At 38.5% G+C, this 21,067-nt stretch overlaps 1 protein-coding gene across 1 annotated transcript in view; it reads right to left on the bottom strand.

Moving 5' to 3' along the window:
* PHEX (phosphate regulating endopeptidase X-linked) overlaps positions 1-21,067 on the bottom strand; it is a 223,791-nt gene that overhangs the window by 67,285 nt on the left and 135,439 nt on the right. Inside the window, exons 13-14 of the mRNA XM_002831452.4 lie at positions 19,303-19,380; positions 9,321-9,424 (exon numbers count right to left, since the gene is read on the bottom strand). Of these exons, the coding sequence (XP_002831498.2) occupies positions 9,321-9,424; positions 19,303-19,380 (182 nt within the window). The remainder of the gene's footprint in view (positions 1-9,320; positions 9,425-19,302; positions 19,381-21,067) is intronic.

The following is a 21,067-nucleotide window of genomic DNA, read 5'->3' as shown; positions in this document are numbered from 1 at the left end:
GCATCATATTGGCATAAAAACAGACACATAGACACAAAGATCTGAATAGACATTTCTCAAATGAAGACATACAAAAGGCAAACAGGTATATGAAAAGGTGCACAACATCAATGATTATCAGAGAAATGCAAATCAAAAATTACAATGAGATATCATCTTACCCCAGTTAAAATGGCTTTTATTCAAAAGACAGGCAAAAACAAATTCTGGTGAGGTTGTTGAGAAAAGAGAACCCTCGTACTCTGTTACTGGGAATGTAAATTACTACAACCACTATGGAGAACAGTTTGGAGATTGCTCAAACAACTAAAAAAAGAGCTACCTTACAGTCCAGCAACCAGTTAAAATGGCTTTTATTCAAAAGACAGGCAAAAACAAATTCTCGTGAGGTTGTTGAGAAAAGAGAACCCTTGTACTTTGTTACTGGGAATGTAAATTAGTACAACCACTATGGAGAACAGTTTGGAGGTTCCTCAAACAACTAAAAAGAGAGCTACCTTACAGTCCAGCAATCCCACTGCTGGGTATATACCTAAAAGAAAGAAAATCAGTACATCGAAGAAACATCTGCACTCCTGTGTTTATTGTAGAACTGTTCACAATAGCCAAGATTTAGAAGCAACCTATGTGTTCATCAACAGACAAATGGATAAAGAAAATGTGGTATATATATACAATGGAGTACAATTAAGCCATAAAAAAGAATGAAATCCTGTCATTTACAACTACATGGATGAAACTAGAGAATATTAAGTGAAATAAGCCAGCCCCAGAAAGAAAACTTCACATGTTCTCACTTATTTGTGGGAGCTAAAAACGAAAACAATTGAACTCATGGAGACAGAGAGTAGAATGAGGCTGAGAAGGGTACTGGGTCAAGGTAAGTGGGGATGGTTAATGGGTACAAAAATATAGTTAGATAGAATGAATAAGATCTACTATTTGACAGCATAACAGGGTGACTACAGTCAACAACTTTTTATAGATTTAAAAATAACTAAAACTGTATACTTGGATTGTCTGTAACATGAAGAAAGGATAAATGCTTGAGGCTATGGATACCCCATTTACTCTGATGTGATTATTACACATTCTATGCCTGTACTGAAATATCTTATGTACCTCATAAATACATACACCTACTACGTACCCACAAAATTTTTTTTTAAAATTTTTGAATAGCCAACTTAGTAGAAAACTAACAAGGAAACCCCAGTCAGAAATTTAAAAGAGAGATCCTGTAACTGAAATAGTAATAGAAGGGCCAAATAAGCACTCCACACATCCCTGGCTGACTGGGAAACTAGGCACATGTGCAGGGAAGACCAGTGAGGGCCTGGTGGAAGGTGAAATTGAAGGTGGACTGAGAACTGGCTATAACTTTGAAGGTGCTCCCAACCCACACACAGAGCAACTGGCAGAGGGTAGAAGCCCTATAGACTCAAGGTGTTTAAGCACAAGCTCTGACCTAATCACTGATTGAGCACTAAGCTATGTAGACACAGGGACAACCATCAGGAAGTGAGGCTAATAACTACAAATAAGAGTTAAAAAACTGAGTGGAGACATCGACAGCTGCATACCACAGAGAAGATCTATTCGGCAGTATAAGTTACGACAGTTACTTTTGGTTTAAAAAAAAAAAAAAGCCTCAGAAAAATAAATCAGAATCCAGAGTTGCTACAACATGCTATCTAAACTGTCATTAGCAACAACAACAAAAAATGTTATGCAGAGGAAAAACTGTAAAAAAAAAAATTAATTAATTAATTTTTTAAAAAGGCAATAATTAAAAAAGGAGCCAAGATGGCCGAATAGGAACAGCTCCGGTCTACAGCTCCCAGTGTGAGCGATGCAGAAGACGGGTCATTTCTGCATTTCCATCTAAGGTACCGTGTTCATCTCACTAGGGAGTGCCAGACAGTGGGCGCAGGTCAATGGGTGAGCACACCGTGCGCCAGCCGAAGCAGGGGTGAGGCATTGCCTCACTCGGGAAGCGCAAGGGGTCAGGGAGTTCCCTTTCCAGGGGTGACAGACGGCACCTGGAAAATCGGGCCACTCCCACCCGAATACTGTGCTTTTCCGACGGGCTTAGGAAATGGTGCACCAGGAGATTATAGCCCGCACCTGGCTCAGAGGGTCTTACACCCACAGAGTCTCGCTGATTGCTAGCACAGCAGTCTGAGATCAAACAGCAAGGCGGCAGCCAGGCTGCGGGAGGGGCGCCCTCCATTGCCCAGGCTCTCTTAGGTAAACAAAGCAGCCGGGAAGCTCGAACTGGGTGGAGCCCACCACAGCTCAAGGAGGCCTGCCTGCCTCTGTAGGTTCCACCTCTCGGGGCAGGGCACAGACAAACAAAAAGACAGCAGTAACCTCTGCGGACTTAAATGTCCCTGTCTGACAGCTGTGAGGAGAGCAGTGGTTCTCCCAGCACGCAGCTGGAGATCTGAGAACGGGCAGACTGCCTCCTCAAGTGGGTCCCTGACCCCTGACCCCCGAGCAGCCTAACTGGGAGGCACCCCCCAGCAGGGGCAGACTGACACCTCACATGGCCGGCCAGGTACTCCAACAGACCTGCAGCTGAGGGTCCTGTTTGTTAGAAGGAAAACTAACAGAAAGGACATCCACACCAAAAACCCATCTGTACATCACCATCATCAAAGACCAAAAGTAGATAAAACCACAAAGATGGGGAAAAAACAGAGCAGAAAAACTGGAAACTCTAAAAAGCAGAGTGCCTCTCCTCCTCCAAAGGAACGCAGTTCCTCACCAGCAACGGAACAAAGCTGGACGGAGAATGACTTTGACGAGCTGAGAGAAGAAGGCTTCAGATGATCAAATTACTCCGAGCTACGGGAGGATATTCAAACCAAAGGCAAAGAAGTTGAAACCTTTGAAAAAAATTTAGAAGAATGTATAACTAGAATAACCAATACAGAGAAGTGCTCAAAGGAGCTGATGGAGCTGAAAACCAAGGCTCGAGAACTACAGGAAGAATGCAGAAGCCTCAGGAGCCAATGCGATCAAATGGAAGAAAGGGTATCAGCCATGGAAGATGAAATGAATGAAATGAAGCGAGAAGGGAAGTTTAGAGAAAAAAGAATAAAAAGAAACGAGCAAAGCCTCCAAGAAACGTGGGACTATGTGAAAAGACCAAATCTACGTCTGATTGGTGTACCTGAAAGTGACGGGGAGAATGGAACCAAGTTGGAAAACACTCTGCAGGATATTATCCAGGAGAACTTCTCCAATCTAGCAAGGCAGGCCAACATTCAGATTCAGGAAATACAGAGAACGCCACAAAGATACTCCTCGAGAAGAGCAACTCCAAGACACATAATTGTCAGATTCACCAAAGTTGAAATGAAGGAAAAAACGTTAAGGGCAGCCAGAGAGAAAGGTCGGGTTACCCTCAAAGGGAAGCCCATCAGACTAACAGCGGATCTCTCGGCAGAAACCCTACAAGCCAGAAGAGAGTGGGGGCCAATATTCAACATTCTTAAAGAAAAGAATTTTCAACCCACAATTTCATATCCAGCCAAACTAAGCTTCATAAGTGAAGGAGAAATAAAATCCTTTACAGACAAGCAAATGCTGAGAGATTTTGTCACCACCAGGCCTGCCCTAAAAGAGCTCCTGAAGGAAGCGCTAAACATGGAAAGGCACAACCGGTACCAGCCACTGCAAAATCATGCCAAAATGTAAAGACCATCGAGACTAGGAAGAGACTGCATCAACTAACGAGCAAAATAACCAGCCAACATCATAATGACAGGATCAAATTCACACATAACAATATTAACTTTAAATGTAAATGGACTAAATGCTCCAATTAAAAGACACAGACTGGCAAATTGGATAAAGACTCAAGACCCATCAGTGTGCTGTATTCAGGAAACCCATCTCACGTGCAGAGACACACATAGGCTCAAAATAAAAGGATGGAGGAAGATCTACCAAGCAAATGGAAAACAAAAAAAGGCAGGGGTTGCAATCCTAGTCTCTGATAAAACAGACTTTAAACCAACAAAGATCAAAAGAGACAAAGAAGGCCATTACATAATAGTAAAGGGATCAATTCAACAAGAAGAGCTAACTATCCTAAATATATATGCACCCAATACAGGAGCACCCAGATTCATAAAGCAAGTCCTGAGTGACCTACAAAGAGACTTAGACTCCCACACATTAATAATGGGAGACTTTAACACCCCACTGTCAACATTAGACAGATCAACGAGACAGAAAGTCAACAACGATACCCAGGAATTGAACTCAGCTCTGCACCAAGCGGACCTAATAGACATCTACAGAACTCTCCACCCCAAATCAACAGAATACACATTTTTTTCAGCACCACACCACATCTATTCCAAAACTGACCACATACTTAGAAGTAAAGCTCTCCTCAGTAAATGTAAAAGAACAGAAATTATAACAAACTATCTCTCAGATCACAGTGCAATCAAGCTAGAACTCAGGATTAAGAATCTCACTCGAAACTGCTCAACTACATGGAAACTGAACAACCTGCTCCTGAATGACTACTGGGTACATAACAAAATGAAGGCAGAAATAAAGATGTTCTTTGAAACCAGCGAGAACCAAGACACAACATACCAGAATCTCTGGGATGCATTCAAAGCAGTGTGTAGAGGGAAATTTATAGCACTAAATGCCCATAAGAGAAAGCAGGAAAGATCCAAAATTGACACCCTAACATCACAATTAAAAGAACTAGAAAAGCAAGAGCAAACACATTCAAAAGCTAGCAGAAGGCAAGAAATAACTAAAATCAGAGCAAAACGGAAGGAAATAGAGACACAAAAAACCCTTCAAAAAATTAATGAATCCAGGAGCTGGTTTTTTGAAAGGATCAACAAAATTGATAGACCGCTAGCAAGATTAATAAAGAAAAAAAGAGAGAAGAATCAAATAGATGCAATAAAAAATGATAAAGGGGATATCACCACCGATCCCACAGAAATACAAACTACCATCAGAGAATACTACAAACACCTCTACACAAATAAACTAGAAAATCTAGAAGAAATGGATAAATTCCTCAACACATACACCCTCCCAAGACTAAACCAGGAAGAAGTTGAATCTCTGAATAGACCAATAACAGGAGCTGAAATTGTGGCAATAATCAATAGCTTACCAACCAAAAAAAGTCCAGGACCAGATGGGTTCACAGCCGAATTCTACCAGAGGTACAAGGAGGAACTGGTACCATTCCTTCTGAAACTATTCTAATCAATAGAAAAAGAGGGAATCCTCCCTAACTCATTTTATGAGGCCAGCATCATCCTGATACCAAAGCCTGCCAGAGACACAACCAAAAAAGAGAATTTTAGACCAATATCCTTGATGAACATTGATGCAAAAATCCTCAATAAAATACTGGCAAACAGAATCCAGCAGCACATCAAAAAGCTTATCCATCATGATCAAGTGGGCTTCATCCCTGGGATGCAAGGCTGGTTCAATATACGCAAATCAATAAATGTAATCCAGCATATAAACAGAACCAAAGACAAAAACCACATGATTATCTCAATAGATGCAGAAAAGGCCTTTGACAAAATTCAACAACGCTTCATGCTAAAAACTCTCAATAAATTAGGTATTGATGGGATGTATCTCAAAATAATAAGAGCTATCTATGACAAACCCACAGCCAATATCATACTGAATGGGCAAAAACTGGAAGCATTCCCTTTGAAAACTGGCACAAGACAGGGATGCCCTCTCTCACCACTTCTATTCAACATAGTGTTGGAAGTTCTGGTCAGGGCAATTAGGCAGCAGAAGGAAATAAAGGGTATTCAATTAGGAAAAGAGGAAGTCGAATTGTCCCTGTTTGCAGACGACATGATTGTATATCTAGAAAACCCCATTGTCTCAGCCCAAAATCTCCTTAAGCTGATAAGCAACTTCAGTAAAGTCTCAGGATACAAAATCAATGTACAAAAATCACAAGCATTCTTATACATCAATAACAGACAAACAGAGAGCCAAATCATGAGTGAACTCCCATTCACAATTGCTTCAAAGAGAATAAAATACCTAGGAATCCAACTTACAAGGGATGTGAAGGACCTCTTCAAGGAGAACTACAAACCACTGCTCAGTGAAATAAAAGAGGATACAAACAAATGGAAGAACATTCCATGCTCATGGGTAGGAAGAATCAACATCGTGAAAATGGCCATACTGCCCAAGGTAATTTATAGATTCAATGCCATCCCCATCAAGCTACCAATGACTTTCTTCACAGAATTGGAAAAAACTACTTTAAAGTTCACATGGAACCAAAAAAGAGCCCACATCGCCAAGTCAATCCTAAGCCAAAAGAACAAAGCCAGACGCATCCCACTACCTGACTTCAAACTATACTACAAGGCTACAGTAACCAAAACAGCATGGTACTGGTACCAAAACAGAGATATAGACCAATGGAACAGAACAGAGCCCTCAGAAATAACGCCACATATCTACAACTATCTGATCTTTGACAAACCTGACAAAAACAAGAAATGGGGAAAGGATTCACTATTTAATAAATGGTGCTGGGAAAACTGGCTAGCCATATGGAGAAAGCTGAAACTGGATCCCTTCCTTACACCTTATACAAAAATCAATTCAAGATGGATTAAAGACTTAAACGTTAGACCTAAAACCATAAAAACTCTAGAAGAAAACCTAGGCATTACCATTCAGGACATAGGCATGGGCAAGGACTTCATGTCTAAAACACCAAAAGCAATGGCAACAAAAGCCAAAATTGACAAATGGGATCTAATTAAACTAAAGAGCTTCTGCACAGCAAAAGAAACTACCATCAGAGTGAACAGGCAACCTACAAAATGGGAGAAAATTTTCGCAACCTACTCATCTGACAAAGGGCTAATATCCAGAATCTACAATGAACTCCAACAAATTTACAAGAAAAAAACAAACAACCCCATCAAAAAGTGGGCGAAGGACATGAACAGACACTTCTCAAAAGAAGACATTTATGCAGCCAAAAAACACATGAAAAAATGCTCACCATCACTGGCCATCAGAGAAATGCAAATCAAAACCACAATGAGATACCATCTCACACCAGTTAGAATGGCGATCATTAAAAAGTCAGGAAACAACAGGTGCTGGAGAGGATGTGGAGAAATAGGAACACTTTTACACTGTTGGTGGGACTGGAAACTAGTTTAACCCTTGTGGAAGTCAGTGTGGCGATTCCTCAGGGATCTAGAACTAGAAATTCCATTTGACCCAGCCATCCCATTACTGGGTATATACCCAAAGGACTATAAATCATGCTGCTATAAAGACACATGCACACGTATGTTTATTGCGGCATTATTCACAATAGCAAAGACTTGGAACCAACCCAAATGTCCAACAATGATAGACTGGATTAAGAAAATGTGGCACATATACACCATGGAATACTATGCAGCCATAAAAAATGATGAGTTCATGTCCTTTGTAGGGACATGGATGAAATTGGAAATCATCATTCTCAGTAAACTATCGCAAGAACAAAAAACCAAACACCGCATATTCTCACTCATAGGTGGGAATTGAACAATGAGAACACATGGACACAGGAAGGGGAACATCACACTCTGGAGACTGTTGTGGGGTGGGGGGAGGGGGGAGGGATAGCATTGGGAGATATACCTGATGCTAGATGACGAGTTAGTGGGTGCAGCGCACCAGCATGGCACATGTATACATATGTAACTAACCTGCAGATTGCGCACATGTACCATAAAACCTAAAGTATAATAATAATAAAAAAAAAGGCAATCAGTAGAAACTAACTCTAGTTAGTTTGAGCCCACATATTAGATTTAGCAAAGACTTGAAAGTGACTATGATAGATGACTTCAAAGAATTAAAATAAACTTTATTTGAAGAATTAATAGAAAATATGATGACAATGACTTAACAAAGAATCACAACAAAGAAATAGAAACTACAAAAAACAAACGGAAATTCCGGAGTTGTCAGCCATAAAAAGGAATGAAATAATGGCATTCACAGCAACCTGGATGGAATTGGATACCATTATCCTATGTAACTTAGGAATGGAAAACCACACATTGTATGTTCTTACTCATAAGAGGGAGCTAAGCTATGAGGACACAAAGGCATAAGAATGATACAGCAGACTTTAGAGACTTAGGGGGAAAGAGTGGGAGGGGGTGAGGAATAAAAGACTACACACTGATACAGTATACATGTACACTGCTCGCGTGATGGGTGCACTGAAATCTCAGAAATCACCACTAAAGAACTTATTCATGTAACCAACCACCATCTGTTCCCCCAAAATCTACTGAAATAAAAAATAAGTTAAAAAATAATAATACAATTAAATTAAAAAAAGAAATTCTGGAGTTGAAATCCAGACCAATAGAAATTATCCAATCTGGAGAACAGAGAGAAAAAAAGCATTGGAGAAGTGGGCCTTAGCAGAACAGAATCCAGTCCCAGGAATCAAAAGCACCAGCAGACAGAACAAAACGTGATCCAAACCTAAGCTGAAGAATTTCTCAGATGTAAGCCTTTTATTTTCCTGTAAAATGGGGATAACAGTACCTATACCACACAGAATTCATATGAGGATAAAATGAATTAAAAATTGTACAGCACTTTCTGGTACAATGTAAACAAATAATAATTGTTAGCTGCTACATTCATCACTGACATTTTGCTAAGGGATGAAATCATAGCTGGTGGGCCCTGGGCCTAAAAGTTCCTAAGGAAACTCTCCTATCTGTAGGAAAAACTCCTATAGGCAGCTGAGAGGAAGGCAAATAAATCATAACTGCTATTAGATAAAAACAATATAGCTAACAGTTCTTTGACAGGCATTACCTCAACAAATATTTTCTAGTTGCTTCTATACATTTACTTTGACATTTCTAATCATAGTTTAAGTATTTATTCTTTTTTAAGATCTTCAAAAGTTACTACACGAATGTAAAAATCCAGAGAAATTATTCCCTCTATATATATTCATAACTAGATCTAGAAATAACTTTAATGTTTGCATCCTAATAAGCCTTCTCTTGATATGTGTTGATGCTAGAAATGGGGGACCTGTAATTAGACTTAAGATCTGAATCACGTAATATAAAAAATAAGAGTTGGCAAAACATGACACAGATTTTGCTAAAACAAGTTAACTGGCAAGCCAGCTACTCTGACTTGAGGGGAATTACAAAGTTTAATCTAAAGAGATTCTGCTTCTCACCAATGTATTTATCTATTTAACTTTTTTTTTTTTTTTTAATACTCACTCTGTTTTTGGAACGGCTTTTCTTAGCCAGAAGAAATCAGACTGTGCTAAATACTTGCGAGTTTGTAGGACGTTGCCAAAGTAGTCGGATTCTGAAAACTTGATCTGAATAAAACAAACCACAACATCATTGTTCTAAGTAAAGATAAAAGATGGCTCTAAAAAAATACTTCAGCATAGGAAGGAGCAACTAGCAGAAGCTGCATCAGTCACAGCCTCTCTCAGCTGTTTTCAGTTAACCCAGAATTCACAAAGCCATGAAATTTAGTCTCAGTGATTTTCTGTTAACGTAAAAACTTCAAAAATCAATATAGTCATTTCTGGATCACAGTAAAAACACAACAAGAGAAGCTTCAGTCATTTACAATGCGTTCCATTTACTTTCTAATTGAAAAATCTACTTTAACCTTTATAAAACATATTATCTTTGGTTTGAAATTTCTTGGCTCACGAGTCCTTGATCTTTTTTAAAATGTGTACTTTGTTTATTTGTCACGTAAGTTTTTTAAGTAACATGCAGCTTAGTTGGCTGAAAACTCATTTAGCTTATGGACAATGGTTTAGTCAAATAAGTGGTAGTTGTTCGTAAAGGAAAACAATAAATGTGATTCAGAGACCTATTTTCCACCATAAGCACAATGAAGTCACCAGAATCATTATTAACAGAATGTATCTGTTAACACTCAAAAAGTCTCTGGTCACTAAATATTAATGAAATTACAGAGGCAAATCATAGATTATAGCTTGCTTGGGAACACAGAAAGTTGATAGCAGCTCACAACAATGTTGTCTATTAAGACAGGGAAACAGACATAATTGATCTTTTAGTTCCTTTTCTTGTTTTGGAAGGAGAATGGCAGACAGTTTCCATTCTATAGGCGCTCCATCTACAAAACTAGCAATACCTAACCTAGCTATTTATTGTAAATAAGATCTGTGGAGCTGTTCATGCAATAGTTTGTAGTGACCGCCAATGCTTGGGTTTTTAAATATATTACTATGGAAATTAAGAAAAATACACATTTGAATAAGGAGATAACCAAGGGTAACCAAATTCTTATTAACTGTAATTTTTATAACTTTAATAGTCTTTTAAAAGCAAAAAGTAAAATACGCATGTATATAAAACCCACAAGGCATTACATTATAGATACGAGTGTATATATGCAATTTGATGGTAATAGGCTCGACAGTCACCTACTTGTTGACAAATGTCTGGCTCACATTTAGCTCCTCCCAACACAGAGTGGGTACTCATCTCCGTGGAGAAGTTTTTGTTAAGGAGTCATCTTAACAATCTTTCCAGGAGACCAAGCCAAAATATAAAGGAAGGAGTAAAATAACTGAAGGCACATGGAGAAAGGCAGAAATAAAAATATTGATTCCTGGCATCCTCTCTGTTCTGCTTGGCCAACAAATTATAAAGCTATGACTTTAAATTGTCCCTCAAACTGCTTGCTCAGGGAAGAGGGGCTGATAAACAAATTGTGGTATATTCACATAATGGAAGGCAATACAACAGTTTAAATGATTGTTCTGTATGCATGAACATGAAATAATCTTAAAAATTATGCAGAGTGAATAAGGTAAGTTATATCTATGAGGAAATCTAAAGTTTTTAAACATGCAAAACAACACTGTATGCTGTTTATGGACGCGTACCTATGTAGCAAAAGCATAAAGAAAGGCATGGGAATAACAATAATAAGACTGAACTCAAGGTAGTGTTTATACGCAGAGATGGAGATAGACACACAGGAAGGAGATTAGATCAAGGAAAATTACAGACAAAATTTCAAATGCATCTGTTTTGTTCATTTAAAATGTGTGTGTGCATGTACAAAGCTAATATGGCAATATGTTTAATATGTGTTAAAATAGATGTGTTCAAATTATTTTACTCATGTTCCAACATTTGAAATGCTTCATAATAAAAAGAAATCATATATACATATATATACACACATATATATACACACACACATATATATATATATATATATATTTTTTTTTTTTTTTTTGAGACAGAGTCTCGCTCTGTCACCCAGGCTAGAGTGCAGCGGTGCAATTTCAGCTCACTGCAACCTCCTCCTCCCAGGTTCATGCAATTCTTGTGCCTCAGCCTCTCGAGTAGCTGGGATTACAGACATGCACTACCATGCCCAGCTAATTTTTATATTTTTAGTAGAGATGGGGTCTTGCCATGTTGGCCAGGCTGGCCTTGAATTCCTGGATTCAAGTGATCCGCCCGCCTTGGCCTCCCAAAGTGCTGGGATTACAGGTGTGGGCCACCACGCTGGCCAAAATCTTATAATTGATTGTATTTTAAGATAAAGGTTTTCTTTTAGCCTCAGAAGAAACAGAGTAAGCACCTTATTATAGAAAGCAACCTTACTAGCAATCCTAAGGCATTCCCAGATCATATGGTTAAAAGATGTGTCCACTGTTCAACCCTTTGCCTTTTTCAGCTTTTGTTTCCAAGACAGCTCTGCCAAAACCTTCGGAATATGATTGTAACTGATAGAAAATTCAGGTATGTTCTTGGGTTCAGAACACATTTTGGGAAATTCTCTCAGAGGAATTTCTTTCAAAAATATTAACTTTTTAAAAATAATATCAGTGGGGTCAGTTTTTACTTTTAGAAAACTTGCTAATTGTGATACTTTCATTACTGTTCCATCTGAAAAAAAAAAAATCCCTTGACATTCAGATTGGTCTACAGACATTAAACAGAAAGCCATCTCAAAACTTTTTAAAGGGCCGGGCGCAGTGACTCACGCCTGTAATCCCAACACTTTGGGAGGCCCAGGCTGGCAGATCACTTGAGGTCAGGAGTTTGAGGCCAGCCTGGCCAACATGGTGAAATCCCGTCTCTACTAAAAATATGAAAATTACCCAGGTGTGGTGGCACGTGCTTGTAATTGCAGCTACTCGGGAGGCTGAGGCAGGAGAATCATTTGAACCTGGAAGGCGGAGGTTGCAGTGAGCCGAGATTGTGCCACTGCACTCCAGCCTGGGCAAAAGAGGGAGACTCTGCCTAAAAATTAAAAAAAAAAAAAAAACTTTGTAAAGAAGAAAAGCGTTCCAAGTCTAAAAATACATTAGATAAGTAAGGACCTACCAGAACCCTGAAAATAATTGGGGGGAACAAAACTCAGAGGTAATTAATTACAATTTTCCATAGCTTATTTATGTTTAGAAAGATAATTTAAAAATTGTTTTCATTATTAAGTTGAGAATATTTCTTCTTTCTTAGCCTGGTTTAATTGATCTATTCCATTTATTTAATGGAAATCACAAGTAATAGAGGACAGGTCTTACGTTTTTCCTTGAGACAGGTTAAGTGTTTGGGGGTAGGCAGGGGCCAGTCACTGTTATTCACATATGATAGATGGGAAACAGGGCTAAGGAGATTATGGAATTTGGCAAAGCTACACCGTCCTAGTCATTTGGCTCTGACTCCAATGTTATTTTCATTGGTCTTAATAAGAGAACCAGTGATTCAAGGACAAAGTAAGATTGAGGAAGGGAGTAGAAGCAGTGATTAAATAAATCATGATACAACTTACTTGAAATACTATATAACTGTTAAAATAATGGTAACAAAGGCTATAAAGACAGTAACAAAACAATATGTTAACTGTAAAGGTTGGTATACCAAATTATATGTAAACATCAATTACAGCTGTACAGAAATAGAGAAAAACAAATTAATAAACTGTAACAGAAGTATATATTATGTAGCAATATTATGAGTGCATTTTCTCTAGTTCCCAAATTTTCTGCCAAAACCTTCAGAATATGATTATAACTGATAGAAAATTCAGATATGTTCTTGGGCTCAGAACACTTTCTGGGAAATTTTCTCAGAAGAATTTCCTTCAAAAATATTAACTTTAAAAAAATAATATCAATGGGATCAGTTTTTACTTTTAGAAGACTTGCTAATTGTAATAATATTTTGATAATTTTAAATATTTCAAAAGGTCCTTGGATGAGAAAAAGAATTGAAACCTAGCAACTATTGAGAAAGTTCTGTTTTTTCTAGAAGTAGAAACAAGAATGAATTCGCATGAATATTTTAAAGCCGCTTGTAATCTCCAAAATGAAGAAATTAAATTCGGCAAGAGACAATACTTGGCTCAAAAGCCTCTTGTCCTTTCAGTTACTGGAAAAAGTCTAGGTCAAGTTGATGATCACTTTCAATCAGTTCCATCTCTTGACTTTTCAATTGCATGACCTTTGGGGAATTAATTGGGACTCTTGTGTCATTTCCCAGGAACAGCTATCCTGATCGTAAAATTCAGGAGAGCCTACATTTCTCTTCTTGAATATCCTACCCCAGATCCACAGACTAAATGGAAGAATAAAGTCATTACCACCACCACCACCCCAAAGGTGGGGAACCTGTAATAAGTGCAGAACAAGGAAATGTGTTCAGCTCCTCTGTAGGATAAGTACATGTTTATGAGACAGTACATAAGAATGCAAATGATCTGTAGTATAGGCTTCGGCCCACATGTAAGAATAGGCAGATGAAAAATACTGAAGCACTAATTGTGGTACTTTCCTTACTGTGCCAGTATGAAGTGTAAATTCTAGGACACCTTTCATTTAATTTAAATCCATTTAAAGATACTCAGAGATATATCCAAATATCTATTAGAAAGATTCTATGTTAGGCACCCAAAGGATTTTCTGAATACTTAACGGAATCCGTATTTTATATCTACATGTTCCCTTATTCAAACAACAAAGCAATATGCAAGACCGGTGTGTTTAGATGGCTTTGTCCAAAAGTAATGTGTGTCTATACATGTAGACATACTTATTATGTTGGTGCAAAAGTAATTGCAGTTTTTGGCATTAATAGTAATGGCAAAAACCGCAATTACTTTTGCACCAACCTAATATATACTGAGGTGATGTTCAAAATGTTTAATAATCCACATATACAGTGTACCATGGAGGATGCAATTCCCACAAACAGCTATGTGAAGGTGGGTCTCAGGGAGTTCCAGCCAGCACATTAGCACTGGAACCAGATGTCCCATCTCCACACTGGGGCTGGTCTTGGTCTGCTCTGACCAGCGGAACAGTCTGGATGAAGGCCAATGTGAGAGAGTTACAGAGGCCTGGCTGGAAGGTTGGGGGGCACCAGGGTGCCCTACCTCCAATGCCCACCCTTAGCTCTCTAGTGCCATGATGGCCAGGGATCCCTTGAAAGAGCTGAGCGCAATGTTTTGTGTTTTTTAACAAATAGTAAAGAATTATTTTAATCTTTTAACAACCTTCTTTTCTGCAGCATTCTAGCATTCCATCTGAATATCACCTCACTCTTGCATAGTGGCACTCTCTGTCATGTATACACACACACACACACACACACACACACACACACACACACACTAGTGTTTCACCGGCCAAAGCAGACCAGACCCACCACAGAGAATCTTACATAGGTTCACATATCTGCATATCCCTATATGCACATTTATATGTATATATGTGTGTATCACTCACCAGAAACTTTGGCCTCTGAAAAATTTCTCATTTCCAATTCTCCTAAGTAAATGGAGGCCAGCCATGATTCTGACTTTAGTCCTTAGTAACGTCCCTAATTGAGCTGGTTATTTACCTATAGTTTTCCAGCTACATGCCTACCCTTTCACTCTATTCCGTGATGCTGGGGACTGGGAATCTGAAAACTGTTTTCCAAGCTCCTTTGCCAATTAGCTTCCTGCAAATAGGAGGCACTAGAGGAAATCAGTGGGTTGCAGGAGGGAAAAGGGTGCTGTGTTGCTCCCTGTCACTCTCTCTCCCCCTCTACTCCTCCCTTTTCTTTTTCTGACAATGACTCTGGAAGAATCTTTAGTTCCTCCTGCAAAGCTCAGCTCTGGAGTGGCAGTTCTCCTCTACTCTCCTAAGTGACGGTACCATCACCTCCTCCCTTCTGTGACCCTAGGCACAGGAGTAGCAGCTGCTTTCTAAAGTTACTAACCTGTGGTTTGTCTCATTTTTCCCTCTTCTTGCCTTCAAACATATTTCATGTATTAAATTCCCTGTTTAAAATACCTAGTGTGCTTTTTGCTTTCCTGGCTAATACTGAAATATTTCCGAAATTGGGAGAAACTCACTGCTTGAATCTATTTCTATTAAGAATCAATGAAATGGAATACTTTATTAGGCTGATTTGAAAATGGGCTCATGCCTACCTTTTTAGGCTAATAGGCTTTCCCGCATGTCGATGGGGGTTCAAATAAAGGGCATTTTATTTCTTCCTGTTCTTTTCAAAAACTACAGGACTGTTGTTCAGAAATGCTTTGCTGAGTACCTCAGTTTACCTTGTCATCCTTAAAGAAAAAATTTCTGATTCCTTTGCATATTTACCTCTTAATTCTATCTCATTTGCTTTTATTTCCACATGAGCCCAACTTCAATTTTCAACACTTCTCCTTGACCTTCTTCTGATCCATCAAGTAATCTCGCTCCTCTTTCCTTTTGCATTTGTGCCTGATGAATCATATCTCCACCTGTCTCAAATGCAGCATGCTGTTTTTCATTTGTAACAGCCTCTCATGCTCAGAGCTCATATTACCAGAAATTTCTCATAGGTCCTATAGCAGTCCTTATCTACATGTTTCTGAAAACTGAAAACAGTCTCATTGTGTACCAGGAATACTTGAGTCTTTTTGCTATTGCCCTCAGTGACAATGTTACAATCTATCATATCATCCTTTACCTATTTTTAGGGTGGGTTTTATTCACTTTCTCTATCAGTGATATGATTTGGCTCTGTGAGAGTCACAGGAGTACACAGCTGCTACTCCTGTGTCTAGGGTCACAGAAGGGAGGAGGTGACGGTACCATCACTTAGGAGAGTAGAGGAGAACTGCCACTCCAGAGCTGAGCTTTGGAGGAGGGACTGAAGTCATTGTCAGAAAAAGAAAAGGGCGGGGGTTGAGGGGGAGAGAAAGTGAGAAAGCCCAAATCTCATCTTGAATTGTAATCCCCACGTATCGAGGGAGGGACTTGTAATCCCCATATGTCAAGGGAGGGAGGTGATTGAATCATGGGGGCAGTTTCCCCCATGCTGTTCTTGTGATAGTGAGTTCTCATGAGATCTGATGGTTTTAAAAGTGGCAGTTTTTTCCTGAACTCTCACCCTTCCCTCCTGCCGCCTTGTGAAGAAGGTGCCTGTTTCCCCTTCACTTTCCGCCATGATTGTAGGTTTCCTGAGGCCTCCCCAGCCATGTGGAACTGTGAGTCAATTAAACCTCTTTCCTCCATAAATTATCCAGTCTCGGGTATTTCTTTATAGCAACATGTAAGTGGACTAAAACAGTCGGTTTCTGAATACAAATGTCTTTTTACTTCATGTACCTGGAATTTTTTTCACTGTCAGGTTTTTAAACTGTTAAAACTCTTGGGTGTAACTGTGTCTGCTTTGGCAATGAGTCAGATGAAAGCCATTTCTTCAAAGAAGTGATTAAAAATCTTGGTGTGTAATGTCTTCAGTTCAGGCCTCAGAGAAACAAAGAAGCATAGCCAACATGGCATCCTGTTTGGCATCTGGTTTCTTTTCACAAAAGATATTGCATTCAGTGGGTCCTTAAATTTGGGGCTCCGAACTTAGCAACAGAATGCCAACAAAACTTGATCGACTAAATATTGTGAGTAAGCCTTAAGTGCTACCTTATTCGATTAAAGCTTGAGACTGCTCCATCTGTATACCCTTTTAAATCAATTTGAGGGACATGGACAGTGCATGAGTTAATTCATGAGGACTTTTTCAAACCAAAATAGTCCACTACCACAAGTGTGAACTGAGGATGTCATAGCTAACACTTATATTGTGCTGATTGTATGTTAGGGTTCATTCTAACACTTTAAATATGTTAACTTATTTGATCCTCCCAGAAATCCTGTACGGGAGGGATTGGTATGACCTTCATTCTTCAGATGAAGAAAGGCACAGAGAGGATACATAACCTACCCTAGGTAACACGGTAGTACATGGTAGACTGCGGGTTTTACTCCAGGCACTTTGACTCCAGGGTCCCTATTGATAACCTCTACATCAAACTGTCTCTCAAACCTTCTCATCCACATCCTGACTCAGAATATGTACCAATAGTATGGAGTTACCCAGGTTCTCCTGCTAAGGTACTTTGTGCCCTGGTGATACTCTTCTTAGTAGCAACAGCAGTTTAACCTGTGGTTTATCTATTTTCCCTTTTCTTGCCTTCCTATTTCCTGTATTAAATTCCCTGTTTAAAATACCGGGTGTGCTTTTTGCTTTCCTGGCTGATATAGAGATATTTCCAAAATTGGTAGAAATTCACGCTTGAGTCTATTTCTATTAAGGATCAATGAAATGGAATATTTTATAAGGCTGATTTGAAAATGGACCACAAATGGTCCATATTGATCCGCAAAGCTACCCTTTATAGGAAGTAGGCTATACTCTGTGCCAGAGTATTATGCCAGGTGCTTTTACATTTATATAATCTCATCTAACCTTCCCAACAATACTAAGACTTGGTTATTATATTTCCAGTAGCCAGATAACTAAAGGAAGGCTAACTGAAGTTAAGTAACCTACACAGGATGAAATAACTAGTAAGTGGAAGAAGCGGAATTCAAACCCAGGCCCATGATACTGGAGCTCTTAACCATTTGATAACATGGCCTTCCCTCCAAGTCTCCACCCTGATGCCTCTGTTCCTCCAGCATAGCTGCCTAAAAAGGACCCTCAAGAATCCCTTCTCTGATTACAGGCAGAGCTTCCTGAGCCCAGATATCAGTCCTGGCTCTGAAACTCTCTGTGGAACTGAGGAGCTCACTTAAATTGCTGAGTCTCTATGTCCTTTTCCGCAAAATGGGAATGAACATCATCTATTTCACAGAATCACTGAAGGAATTAAAAGATAACGTACATGAATATGTCAAGTGCTTCAATATTTTTAGTTACGATAATAGTAATGGGATTTTCAGCATCATCAAAACAGTGTATAATAAGATAGACTGAGTTTTAGGATGCTATGAGGCATAATTATTTTCTTCCAGAGCAACTGTATCAATATTTTGGGGGGCTATATCTTAGAGCCCAATGGAGGAAGATTCTAATTAATGCTTTCTCTCACTTTTGAATAGTCTTGTAAAATTTTGATGCTCCTCTACAAAGCTGGGATTGTTTTCAGATATGCCACTTGTTGAACCACAATTTCAGGAAAGAGCTATACCTCAGAACTATAGTTACTTAAAGAATTTCAAAAGACTACATTTTCAAGAAAATCTAGTGAATGGTAAAAACAGGTTTTTTTAAATGAGGAAGAAAAATCACTTATCAGAACTATTTGTAGGAGAGGAAATAACAGTGGTTGTGATTAGAAAGGCTTGTAATTAATACACCTACTGGAAAATACATGTCCAAAAATATTGAAATAAAAAAGAATTAGGACTATTTTTCATCAGTAACTTACTGCAAATATACAATCCAATTCACAATAAATTATAGAGTGATATGTATATGCATTTAATTTGCCAAAACACTCACAAAGTTTAATGAAGTTAACTCCCAGCAGGCAGATTTATTACTATTCATTTAATATGAATGAAGCAAATAAAAAGTGTTTAACAACAAACATGATGCATTTGCCATTAAAACATGCCCACTAATTGTAACATACTTAATTTGCTTAATTCTTTCTTTTATGATCAAATTAGGCCAAACCCAAGTCCATTTGTTTTTTGGTACCCACTCAGCTACGCATCGTTTCTGACACTTCCTTTATTTTGAATCTGCCCTAAATCTTGTGATCTGCCTGGCATATTCAGGCTCATATCTAGCCAAGGAATTAATCAAAAGTTGGTGTTTTCTGGCATCACCAGTTTTAAATGCTTGGACTTGGGTTAGGTGAAAGGCACAAGGCCAGTAAAACTTGCCAGAAAAAAAAAAGTACAGTAAATTTAGCACTTACGGCTTTGAGGTCTTCATTAACATGAGTATCATTCATTATAAACTCTGGATAGCCAACTTTTGCCAAAACAGCTCTCGCCTATAAAAAGGAAAAAGAAAAATAATGTCAGAGTTTCAGCACTTAAATCATTAATAATCACAAGATGTAGAAACGCGCCCTTCATCTGAAAACTCCATTTACTGAATACCTACTATATGCAAGCCACTGTGAAGGGCAAAAATATATAGATATATATTGAGAGACCTCAGTATACTAAAAATGTAGTGAATATAGCAAATAACTGTCTAGTACAATGTAAACAAAATAAAAATTTTAATAGAAATAGACAATATTGTTATCAAAGTCCAGAGCAGAGACTGTTTCTGCATGGAGAAAATGCTCAATGGAGAAGGTGACTGAATCGAGTCTTAAGAGAATGGTTAGGATTTCAAAATGTAGAGCCAGAAGAACATTCCAGGAGAAGAAACAGGGGCAAAGACAGAGGCAAAAATATGTGCAAACCACACATCTGATAAAGGGTTAATATCCAAAATATATTTAAAACTCAACTCAATATCAAGAAAGCAAATCGCCTGGTTAAAAAATGGGGAAAGGAGGTCGGGCACAGTGGTTCGTGCCTGTAATCCCAGAGCTTTGGGAGGCTGAGGCAGGAGGATTGCTTGAGGCTAGGAATTCAAGACCAGCCTGGGCAACACAGCGGGACCCTGTCTCTACAAAAATAAATTTAAAAAAAAAAGCCGGGCATGGTGGCACCTGCCTATAGTTCCAATTACTTGGGAGGTTAAGGCAGGAGGATCACTTGAGCCTGGGAGGTAGAGGCTGCAGTGAGCTATGATCATACTACCGCACTCCAGCCTGGGTGATGGAACAAGACTCTGTCTCAAAAAAAAAAAAAAAAAAGAAATTAAAAAATTAAAAAGGGAAAATAACATGAAAATACATTTCTCAAAAGAAGACATGCAAATGGTAAACAGATTTTTTTAATGATCCACATCATTACTCATCGGAAATAAAAATTAAAAACACAATGAGATATTACCTATCACCAGTTAGAATGGCAACTATCAACAAGACAAGAGATAACAAGTGTTGGTAAGGGTGTGGAGAAAAGGGAACTCGTGAGCACTGTTGGTGGCAATATAATTTGGTACAGTCACTATGAAAAACACTATGGAGGTTCCTCTAAAAATTAAAAATATAACTACCATACAAAGCAGTAATCCTACTTCTGGGGATATATCCAAAGGAAATGAAATCAGTACGCTAAAGAGAGTGCCTCCATGTTCATTGAAGCACTATTCAAAATAGCCAAGATATGGAATTAACCTAAATGTCTATCAACAGAGGAATGGATTAAAAATGTAGTATATATACGCAATGGAATATAAAATGTAGTATATATACACAATGGAATACTATTCAGCTTTAAAAAAGAAGAAAATCCTGTCATTTGTGACAACGTGGATGAACCTGTAGGACTTCATGCTAAGTAAAATAAGCCAGGCACCAAAAGGCAAATACTGCATGATCTCATTCATGTGAAATTTTAAGCAGTCACACTCATAGGAGAGAGTACAGTAGGATGGTGGTTACCAGGGGTGGGGGAATGGGGTTAGGGAGTTGGTCAAAAGATACAAAATTTCAGTTAGATAAGAGGAATAAGTTTAGGAGATGTATTGTACAACAAAGTGACTATAGTTAATATCAATGTATTGTACACTTGAAAATGGCTAAAGGAGTAGATTTTAAATGTTCTTACCACAAA

This window comes from Pongo abelii, chromosome X, assembly GCF_028885655.2.
Source record: "Pongo abelii isolate AG06213 chromosome X, NHGRI_mPonAbe1-v2.0_pri, whole genome shotgun sequence".
NCBI classification, from domain to species: Eukaryota; Metazoa; Chordata; class Mammalia; order Primates; family Hominidae; genus Pongo; species Pongo abelii.
The sequence above is the reverse complement of the archived record's forward strand: the minus strand, read 5'-3'. Positions and strand labels throughout refer to the sequence as shown.